Raw genomic sequence first — 11,611 nt, 5'->3', positions numbered from 1 at the left:
GGCTCCTAGTGTAATAGTGACACCCCACAGCGGCCCCCCCAGTGTAATAGTGACAACCTAAGCAGCCCCCACGTGTAATAGTGATACCCCACAGCGGCCCCCAGTGTAATAGTGACACCCCACAGCAGCCTCACTGTAATAGTGACACGACACAGCGACCCCCAGTGTAATAGTGACACAACACAGCGACTCCCAGTGTAATAGTGACACCCCACGGCGGCCCCCTGTATCATAGTGACATCCCCACCCCCCTTTCCCGGGACCCATATACTTACCCCCTCCTCCTTGTGGAAGCTCTGCTCCTCCTCTGCATGGCGTTGCTGCTGGCACTGATCCCAGGACCCACTGTGACGTCAGTGTGCTGCCAGACCACTCCTCCCCTGCTCTTGCGGAACCAAGTAGTAGAAGACATTGGGGGGGGGGATGATCCCGGTTGCACACTGACGTCACAGTGTGCGCCAGAATCAGCGCTGCTAGCAGCGGCGCTGAGTGAATGCCGGCAGGGAAGCCGCGGCCCCTGCCGGTATTCACAAGTCGTGAGCGGCCGATGGCGGCACGTGCCAGCAGGGAGGGCCCTGCCTGCTGCCTTTGGCATGCATGCCATAGGTTCGCCACCACTGCTATATACCATGCTTATCTTTTGGACTAGTTCTTAGTAATAACCGGTGGCAGTGAAAGTCCAAAACTACAGAAAAGAATTAGATCAAAACTAAAAAGAAACTAATAAAAACTGGTCAACACATTCATGTTGTAATTTTTTATATAGAAATATCTTGTTAAAACAACTGTACAATACGATACTTTTATCCAATATTACATACAATTATATTCATATAAACTTCAACATAAATTATACAAAATATAGAAATCAAAAAGTGCATGTATTAAATCTTTAATCCCTTTTCCCACAAAACAGGCAACATGGGTCAACTGCAGCATGACTCACAATTGGGCTTCTATACAAATATAATAGTGTCTGTTAAAGAATATCTGGTATTATTTACAACAGGGATAATCATAGTAAAAAAATAATGACTGCATGATTATTTTGTATCTAACTTAGTGTAAATGCTCTTTGAAGGCATTTTAGGAATATGCTTTAGCAGATTTCAGAAAGTTCTAGGTGCAGATATGTAGGTTTTGATCAGCCACCCAGAGATCAAAACGATAGATTTGTGAGTCTCACATAAAAAAAGTATTAAAAAAAAACATGGAGTAGAGAAGCAACTTTTTAGAGTTCAACACTTTCATGGTGATGTAGTCCATTTTATTAAAGCTGCCTGTCCACGGGCGATTGTTTACTGCATTATCCGCGGTGATAATCCAGCCACGGGTAACACAGTGAACGCTTTTCATAGCGATTCTCCGCTCGTGGGATTCAAATCGCGGCATGCCGCGATTCTCAATGGTGAGCCTATCAGATAGAGTCACCGCAGAGAACTGACAGGTCTCGACCACACCCCCTCATCCCTTGTGGCGGAATATCGCTAGCGATATTCTGCCTCGCCCGTGGCCAGGGCGCCTAACTGGGCCTGCCTAAACATTTTTGCCTGCTATGTTTCTTACTATATAGTAAAATGTAGACTCACTTTAGAATCACTTTTAAAAATAGCTAAGAAACCTAAAAAAAACCCAAAAACTAATCTCTGATATAATATATTTTCATGAAATGGTAAGTTTTTTTTTTGCTTCCTACTCTTCCACTTTCACACAACCATGAACATTTTAGCACATGCAGGAGCATCGGCTATTGCACCTATAAAATGAACGTTAAATTATGCCATTTCTAAAAGCAGCCTAAAGCTGGTCATACACTGCCATTTTCAGAAACATAAGCTGTCTGAACGTGGCAGTGTAGGTGGGATCCGCAGACTATTTTATGTGTATAAGTTGCTATCAAGGAATCAGGTGTGCTGGATTTCAACATGCCCTATCCTTTGTTAACATGGGAAATAAGCCACTGCTATTCCCCTCTCCCCATTAAAATAAATATGTACACTTGTCTAACCAGAGGGAGTGTATCCCTATGGTGGAGTCCAGAGAAACGGCTAAAGGTTGAACAAATGTTCCTTTGACATTTATTGGAAACTCAACTCTGAGGAAGAGACCCAAGTACTCTTGAGAGCTTGCTAGTTGTCATCATTTTTCAGTTAGAAATTAAAAGGTATCGACCTTCTGAAGACTGACAATTCCTACCTTTTCCATCTACTGGCCAATACTGTTGAAAATTATTTTTTTCCCTAAAGTAGGACTGATGATGCTCCTAAAGATAAGAAGTGGAGATGCACTGATCCATGAATATGGACCAATCTGGAACATCCACTGAACTCACTACTAAGTCATTTGCAAATAACTAAGTTATAGTAGTTTGTTTGACAAAACAAAATGCAAGTTAGTTTACATCGGACAACTCTATTGTAGTATAGTTACTTTCAAGGGATTATAATTCTAACAAGTCTACTTTTAACACACTAGAGCAAATATGCTAAAACAGGAGCAGTAGTGTAGAATAAAAGTCAATCATATATGATGGGGTGACAAATTATAAGCAGTATTCCGGGCATTTTAAACTGATCACCTATCCCATGGACAGGTCATCAGTAGTTAATGGACAGGGGTCTGCCCGTCAGAGCCCCCGTCAATCATCTAATTGTCCGTCCCACTGTCAGTGCAGCAGGCCAGAAGTTGTCATCACTCGTTAGAGTAGGAAGTCAAAGCGCCAGCTTCCCACCAATTGAAGTCAATTGGGGTGCCGCACAGCTCTTACAATTCCTGCTCAGAAACATGGTCAGGACACATCCTGTCGTAAGCAGGAAGTGTAGCAGTTTCGTGCTCCCACTCACTTCAATGGGAGTGAAGCCAGCGCCCTGACTTCCTCCTCTGACCAGTGATGACGATGGCTGGCCCACTGCACTGACAGCAGGCCACACTATCAGAGGATGGGGAGCCTGAGCAGCGGCCCCCTGTCTATCAACTACTGATAACCTATACAGGGAATAGGTCTTCAGTTAAAAAAAAACTCAGAATACCCCTTAAAGATAATGCAAATGTATCATATTTTACAATGTAGACAATAAACAATGTATTTACACATTCTGCCAAAGATAGAGCCAAATTAACATTATTAAAAAACATCTGCATACAGATCAATGACAATTTATAGGTAAAACCACTGTTGACAATTACATTTTTTTAGACTGCAGAAGGAAAATTGCTCATCTGTGGTTGTGACTTCTTGCAGTTGGTGGATGTTAAATAGCTCAATTTGTTCTCGTCCTTAGGAATGAATCAGTTGTGATAGAACTGGCCCAAAACTTTTGTGATTATGTTATGAAGAATCAAATGCATCTATGTACAACACTGTGTTACTGAAATGAATATGACTCCATTTTGTATGCAGTAGCCATCTTGCATGATCCTTCATACATTGTCATTTTCCCTTTAAAATAAGAAACTACAGATATTAAATAGTTGTTCAAAAAGCCTTGAGTGAACATCCGAGGTCGGAGCTACCAGAAGATAATGAAAAGGCCTCCAGAGTGGCCCCCATGTCGAGATGACATGTTCCTAGCTGTTCACATGTGTTCCAAAATATTCTCTCTAAACAACTTATTGTTTACCATTACTGTACTTTTTTGTTCTGAGAAGCTAATCATGTATGATTCTACTGTGCTTGCGTGCGTTTGTTTAGCATTTTAGATTTTAAATTCCTTATCTTGCATATTCATATAGTGTTTATGTGTTATCGACCAATGGTAATAAATGAATTATATTAAATTTGAATTATTGTAATCAAAGCATGTGCCTCTATAAAAACTGCTGTCCCCCAATCAATAGAGATACCTTTTTGATCACGTCCACTGAGTAAAAATAAATGGTCAAAAACTAAAGTAGTAAAACATTAGTTAATAGGGTATTTCTCAGAAATCTCGTCCACACGGGACGGCAAATCTGCCGCGGCAAAGCCGACCGCAGCATGTTCATTTTTTTTTTTACTTCTTCCGCTGCGGCCGCGCTCTCTTCTATGGGAGCGCCGGCCGCAGCGGAAGACCAAGCGGCCAGGCCGTTTCAAAACCCGCGGCTAAGTGCCGCGGGTTTTGAAGCAGTGCTTCTCCCGGCGGAGATCTCGCGGTTTTTCGTTGGGACCACACCGCGAGATTTCCGCCAGGAATCCGCCTCGTGTGAACCCAGCCTTATGCTTCCCTTGGTTGCAGAGAAATTTAAAACTAGTCACACAGGAGCTTGGTAAATTTTTAAAAAGTCTCTATCACATTAATAAATAATACACCAACATACAACCACCCACGTAATATTGTAAAAATCTGCCCTGAAACACATCCCTCCCTGTCATAACACCTGCCAGAAATCTCCACAAGATTTGAAGGTGTCCTGTGGTATCTGGCACCAAGAAGTTTGCAGCAAATCCTTTAAGCACCTCACAATTTTGTCTGAAAACGCACTCAAGCTGGGAGAAAAGGGCCTAACTGTTTTGCCCAAGAACCGTAGAGACAGGCATGGAATGCTATTCTTACAGTTCTATCACCACCTAGTACAGGACTAGAGCCAAACAAGATCAAACTTGTTTGGGTGTTTCAAACAGCAATGGAGATAGAGCAGGTTGAAGTGGCAGCTGCATGTACTAAACTTGAAAGGGAAGGGAGCATTGCGGAATGAAGAGCGACTCCTTTTAAAGGTAATGTTATGACCACAGAGGTGGAAAAAATTCTACTGGTCCTTAAGGTTAAAATCAGTTATGTCATTCAAATTCTGTAAATTATGAGGTGCGGCCTTCATGGATTAAACTTGCTTTTGCTGCACATCCCATAAATGCTTGATTAGACCGAGATCTGGAGATTTTGGAGGCCAAGTCAACAATTTGAACTTTTTGTCATGTTCCTCAATTCAATCCTGAAGAGATTTTGCAGTGTGGCAATACCATTACTATGAAGGGGTATCCTTGGTCTGCAACAATGATTAGGCAAGCACTACCTGTGAATGTAATATCCATGTGAATCCGAGACTCAAAGTCACCCAGTAATACATTGTTCAGAACATCACGCTACCTTTGCCAGCTTGCCTTCTTCCCATTGTGAATCCTATGCCATTTTGTCACAGGTGAGCAATGCACACGCACCTGGCTCCACAGAATGGAAAGGATAATATGATTCTTTAGATCCTGAGACTTCCTTCTATTGTTCTATGATCCAGTCCTGATACTCAGAGGTTTTAATGCAATGGCTGATCAGCGTACAGCTTTCACATAAAGGCTAGGACATTAATTGGTCACGTGTTTGGATTTTGTTATACAAACTAGCCACAGTTTATAGATTGCTGTAATTCAACAGTGGTTGGACCTGAAGCGGAAGCCACACGGTCTTAGAAGCTGACAAGCTAACACAGGATTCCTATTTCAAAGCACCGAGTGCTGCTAAAGAGTGACATGTGCCTCTAGTGAGTTAGTAGTGGATAAAATCGTGAAAAATAGCCGTGACTTGGTCAGAGATATTCTTCGTTCATGCGACTTAGCATTCCGATAGCCTCGATTTTTTTTTTTTAGCACGGCTATCGGTGCACTAAAAGGACGTTCGTGTGAAAGAGTCCTTAAGCCTAGGTAGCTTGTCTATCTAGTTTATCTTCTTCTCGTGATCATTAGATCTCTAATTGTATTATCATTAGCAATAATATTTGTTTGTAAATGTATCTCAAATGTTAACATGTCAAGGGTCAGCTCCTGATTTAGGTGACATAAAATTTGGGAATATCTGGTTTTTAACTAGTTCTGAGCAAATTTATGAGAACAACTTGTGTTTCAAAAGTGATGGCTCCATTTTCGGAGTACGCATCAACATAAAAGTCAATAAATCAATGCACCGTCAGGGTACAAACAGTTCAGTGTGAAGAAATGTATCGCAGATGTCAGATAGTGACCTTGTAAAATACTCCAGCTCAATCTGGTCAGACAATGCAGACTGTACATTTTTTCAGTTCTTCCTCTAAGGACTTCCATATTCTATCAGTGATAAAAGTACTGAACATTGAGCTTTGATCTTCAAGAAGTAGAATTACTGACTGCAGAATGCTGTCCACATAGAGCAATCTGCAGATCCAGAACCGTCACTCCCCTTAGCAGTAAACAGACTGAACCCAATTTGTTTCTGCCAATACAGAACAGGTTCACTATAAATTTCGTGATGTCACCTCTTGATAACACTCACGTTTGAAACGTCACACTGGGCAGAAAAAGCAGGATTTCTCATTTGCTGATGGCCAGCAGGCTTGCTACCTGTAATTCTGCATGTTATATCTTGGACAGACTATTAGCTCTTCTTGGTGTAACTTGTAATCCCAAAGATGCTTGATGCTGGGAGTAAGTGGGCAGAATCAAATCATTGAGTTGATCTTTGCATAAAGTGCTTGATGCTGCCACCTAGTGAATAAAAGAAATGTAAAACAGAATTTCCGGTATTGCGGTTTCTTTGATGTACATTTGGAGGTGAAATGACATGAGCAGGGCACTGGAGAAATCTAAGTCTTTATGAGAAAAGGTTTGCATGGCTTGTGAATGCATTAAATGTTTGCCACATATTATGTGAATAAGAAAGCTTAAATATTCCACTTTGATTTCAACCTAAGAATAACCTGTTTCCTTGACAACTCACGCATTATCTCCTGCTTACGTTATCTCCCAGTCCTTAGACACTCTTGCGATTGCCTGAAGAGGTTGGACTGTTTTCTTGTTCAAATCAGATAGAACATTCTCCTTTGGAATAAACAGCTTTTCTCCCGTTCACTCTCAATTCCTAAACTACTGTAGACCATTCTATATAATAACCTTTTATGTACAGCAAGTCAGAAGGAGTCAGAAATTATTGCCGTTTTATGCCAAGATAATGTGTTCATTGGCGCATACCAGGGCAAATTGGCTTTTGTGGCCGCTGGACTTGCATAGGCTGGATATCCTGTTCTTGAGCAGAATGTGGTCTTGTAAAGCCAGGGTGTAAGATCGCTTGACCCATGAGCACAATAGGGCCATTGCTGACGGATGTCTGTACTTCCAAACTTCGAAATATTTGTGGGCTTTGAGAACATCTGCTGCAGAAAAGAGGAAACAATGGCAAGGTGCTCTGTTTATAAAGAAAAATACCATCTTATTACATGAAAACTCCACTAAGTTACAGGAGTTAAAGGGAGTCTGTCACATTGAACATGCTGTCCAAACTGCAGACATAATGTTATAGAGCAGAAGGAACTGAGTTGATTGATATACAATTTTATGGGGAAAGATTCAGTTTAACCTGTACACTTTATTCACTTAAACCTCAACTCATTCTGAGTTGAACAGTCTAATGGGTGGTCCCATCAGTAATCGAAAGCTAACTGAACGACTGTACATATAGAGGCAGAAGTGATATGTCACTTCTTGATGTGTAAATGCATGGAAACATCTTATTGCCCATTTACAGGGCAAATTGCAGATGCGGATCTGTGCGAAAATCTGCATTAAAAAAAGACACAGATTTTGACGCGAATGTTAGAGGTGAATTTCACGTGTGAACATACCCTAAGTAGTCAAAGCACCTTAGGGAATATTCTGCAACATGCAGCAGAATTCGCCATCACGGAAATCCACACCAAAATCTGTAAGCCCAACATGCTGATCTTTGTGGACAGCAAAATATTACCCCACATACTCTAAAATATGGTAATTTAATTTCCATTGTTCCATCTTTGAACAAATTACATACTAAGGGCTCAGCCAGATGAGCGATTTTTTTAGCGCATGAATAGGCATGTCGCAAATCGCGTGACCGGGCAAAATTTCTAAACGTAGAAGGGCATATCTTCATGCGCCTGAAATTTGCCCAGCTGCTCCAGGAGGAGAGAGAAAAGAAGCCCTGCAGGGCCTCCGGATTTCCCCAGAGCTGGGAGACATGGAGTGGGGCAATGGGTTAATCCTCCATAGCTCCCCTCTCTCTCCCTTGCTATGGGGAAATCCCCCATAAGTCTGCTCCATCTCCCTGCTATGGGGAAATCCACCATAGCTCCCCTCTATTTCCCTGCTATGGGGATATCCCGAGGGATATCTCCATAGCGCAGACAGAGTGGGTTAGGCTTGAAAGAGTGGGCTTGGCTACAGGGATCTCAAAGAAATTCCCTATAGCAAACCATGAAGGGGGCAGAGCTAGAGGGGCGGGTTAAGGGTGGATCAGTCTAGCCCCATCCCTCCTTCCACACTCTCGGGGAAAGCCCTTGGGGGAAGCCCTGTAACTCCGCTCCCTCTATAGGGAATTTCCTTGGGGAGAGAGGGGGAGGGAGTCTCTTACTGGGACAGGAGGAATACCCCACGGTTTACAGCAGGGCATTTAAAAGGTGCTGCCCAGAAGTACTTTTTAAATGTCCCTTTTTAAATTCCTGTTATTCCATGCAGGACTTAATGTAACCCTCGGGGAGTCCACTTATCCCCGTGGGGACTAACAGGAGTTTACAGCGGGACATTTAAAATGTGCTTTCCGGGCAGCACGTTTTAAATGCCCTGCTGTATGCAGTGGGGAATCTATTCCCTGCGCAGGAGTTTCCATTAACTCCTGCTCCCATAGGAGTCAAGGGAAACTCCTGCACAGTGCACAGCACAGACTTTCGTTTTGGTATCGTAGCTAAAATGCTGTCCTATCTTATTTAGGTGTGCTCCATTTAGCGCACCTACATTCTCTCATGTGACCGCTTGTATAGGAACCCATTGGTTCTTTTAGAAGTACTCTTTTTCAGCACACATAAAAATCGTCCTAAGACAGTTGTGTAAATTGGAGCAATGTCAATTTGTTTTCCCCACTTTAAAGAGAATCTGCTACTTTCAATTACTTCATCTTAATCACTTACTAACATGGGCTCACAATACACATTTTTCCATAGTGGTACACTTTCAGAGCCTATCGGAGGCTGGCCAAAGCATTGTGAGAATAGTTAGGAAGGGGAGAAGAGCTTATAGCCCATTTTCTTCAGCCTGATAGACCTATTCTTCTCAGCAAAATTACAATAGTTAGTGCTTGCTTATTTTGCATTACATAAATTAAAAACTTTCGAAATAACTTCTGTATACTTATGAGCTATTAAAAGAAATATAATGTTACCACTCTTGCCACATACTTTGACTGATGTCCACTATCTGACGATCTTCTTGTGCTACATGGGCTTGGCCTCATTGGCTGGATAGGTTGACTGAGAAGTAACCTAAATATTAGAAACATTTGAACTTAATGTCAGATTGTAGCTTAGTAAACTTCCATAAACATAAATAAGCAGGATTGTTGTAAGGGTGTACTGTTATCAGCAGTTCCACACTTTTTTTTCTCGGTTGTATACTTTTTTCTTGCCTTTCAGGTGCCCAACTCTGACTTAAGATGCTTTTAGACGGAACGATTATCGTTCAAAAAATCGTTCAAACAAGCAAAAGTGAACAATAATCGTTTCGTCTGAATGCGAGCCAACGACTGAATGACAAATGAGAATTGTTTATTTTTCGCTCGTCACTTATTTTTATGTAGCCATAAAAAACATTGTTGACTCTTTCTTTCACAGCGTTATGCAGCGCTCGTTCAGTTCTGTCACAGTCGAAGTGACAGACTGATTGATGCTCCTTTGAAAGAACCAACAATGTGTCTGCCTGTCTAAACAGGCTGCCCAAAGCGAACGAACCAGCAGTGACGTCACTCACTTGTTCAAATGGGAATGGGCTCGTCTAAAAGGAGCTTTAGTTCTCACTTCTGAGGAAGAGTGGAGAGTTGGGACATATGACTGGAGGTCAATTTCCAGAAAAAAGATGTGTTTTAAGCATACACAGCATTATTCTGGTCAATATTTTGCATCAGAAGTTGTAAGCAAAAACTAGGAGTGGAACGAACACAGAGAAACTGTATAATGGAAAGATCTTTACCTCTTTCGTATTTTGGACTCACTTCTGGTTTTTCCAAACACTGATGCAAACTACTACTATGTGAAAGCTGACTTGAAGGCGATTTCCAGGGAAATACTACTCATGACATATCCTCAGGATAGGTCATCAATAGTTGATCAGCTGAGGTCCACTGCTCGCACCCCAAGCCAATTAACTGATTGGGCACCCGCTGTCAGATCCGCAGTACATAGGGGTCAGATCAGAAGCTGCTGCTCCGACTCCTGTGCAGTGGCCAGCGCTCGTAATTGAAGGCACACTTTTATTGAAATCAATTGCCATGTTTATGTCTACTATTTTCTATAATTTCAAGTAACATAATCATAGCTGAGGAATCACTAGCCTGCTCTAAACCACATTAGGTGCAAGCTTTAGTTTGCCTACATATGCAAAGTTGTAAAAATATTGAACAGCATTTTGAACCAGACAACGTATTCCAGAATGAAGTGTTATAATACACAAAATACTGTCTCATACAATATTATGGAAAGTACTGGTATATGAATACTCTTACCTGAGTTGTCTGTCATGACTTAAATCTGGTGCTCTGTGATGCTGGCTGTTATGCTGCTGCACACCAGCAGAGGGTGCTCTGTTTACAGTCTGTGACAATGCTGTGGGAGACTTGAGTTGAGAGGTAGGGATTATACTGGCTGAGTGGCCACCGCTCGATATTCCTGACATGCTTCGCAATGGTTGCTGTCCCTGAAACACATTCCAATATGGTACAATCATAACTGCAGATTACAAACAATTAGACAATGTATGATCTTTTTAGTTTGCAAATATTAAATGGGTTGTTGGCCTTAAACAATATGCCTTTGTTTAGCTGATATTTACCCTCAGAGGCTTGTGCAATAATTATTTTTTTACCCACAGCATTAAGGGCTTATGCAAGATATATTTTTATGTTAAAAATAGGAGCCCAAGGAAAATAATAAATAAGCTAATGCTCACCTTTTCTGGCCCCTGCAAGTCCCCCATTGGCTGCTCTGGGTCTCCCTCAAGATGTGTTGATTACAAGCTGCAGCAGCATGTGTATGGAACATCACAGGCTGCTGCAGCCAATTACAGTGCCCAGCGGTCAATCAAATAAACTGCGGTGGACACAAGGATGAGCATCCAGCCAGGCAATAATCTTGCAAGCACTTTGTTCACTCACGCTGTCAGAAGAACTGGACACCGCATGTTCTAGGCATAGAAGATGGAGGGAGGACTCAGGTTATCTTCTGCATAGAGCATGCAACTTCTGAAACCTCTGACAGTGTGGGTATACAAAAGTGCTCTAAGATTAGTGCCCAGCAGCACATTCAGGGTAGGAGTGGGGCAGAGTGGAGCACTATTACTAATTAGGGCCACAGAGTGGAGCACTATTACTAATTAGGGCCATAGAGAGGAGAACTATTACTAATTAGGGCCATAGAGAGGAGAACTATTACTAATTAGGGTCATAGCAGGGATCACTATTACTAATTGCGACGACAAAGTGGGCTCTATTACTAATTGGGGCCATAGAGGGAGAACTATTACTAATTAGGGCTATAGAATGTGCACTGTAACTGAGTGGGGCCACAGATGGGACAATATTATTATTTATTTTAAAGTGTTGTTAATTCCAGTGTGCTGTACAAATGAAGACGGGGGTATAAATACATTCCATAT

At 41.9% G+C, this 11,611-nt stretch overlaps 1 protein-coding gene across 3 annotated transcripts in view; it reads right to left on the bottom strand.

Annotated features, from left to right (window-relative positions):
• Positions 1-742: 742 nt before the first annotated feature.
• NPAS2 (neuronal PAS domain protein 2) overlaps positions 743-11,611 on the bottom strand; it is an 82,276-nt gene continuing 71,407 nt past the window's right edge. Inside the window, exons 18-21 of one of the 3 annotated variants that reach the window (XM_066577640.1) lie at positions 10,464-10,654; positions 9,145-9,228; positions 6,914-7,092; positions 743-6,429 (exon numbers count right to left, since the gene is read on the bottom strand). In XM_066577640.1, the coding sequence (XP_066433737.1) occupies positions 6,299-6,429; positions 6,914-7,092; positions 9,145-9,228; positions 10,464-10,654 (585 nt within the window). In that variant the 3' untranslated portion in view covers positions 743-6,298. Of the gene's footprint in view, positions 7,093-9,144; positions 9,229-10,463; positions 10,655-11,611 lie in introns of all 3 variants that reach the window. The other 2 variants (XM_066577625.1, XM_066577633.1) reach the window with 2 other exon arrangements.

The sequence above is a fragment of the Eleutherodactylus coqui genome, chromosome 1 (assembly GCF_035609145.1).
Source record: "Eleutherodactylus coqui strain aEleCoq1 chromosome 1, aEleCoq1.hap1, whole genome shotgun sequence".
Classification (NCBI taxonomy): domain Eukaryota; kingdom Metazoa; phylum Chordata; class Amphibia; order Anura; family Eleutherodactylidae; genus Eleutherodactylus; species Eleutherodactylus coqui.
This window is presented reverse-complemented; position numbering and strand designations above follow the sequence as displayed.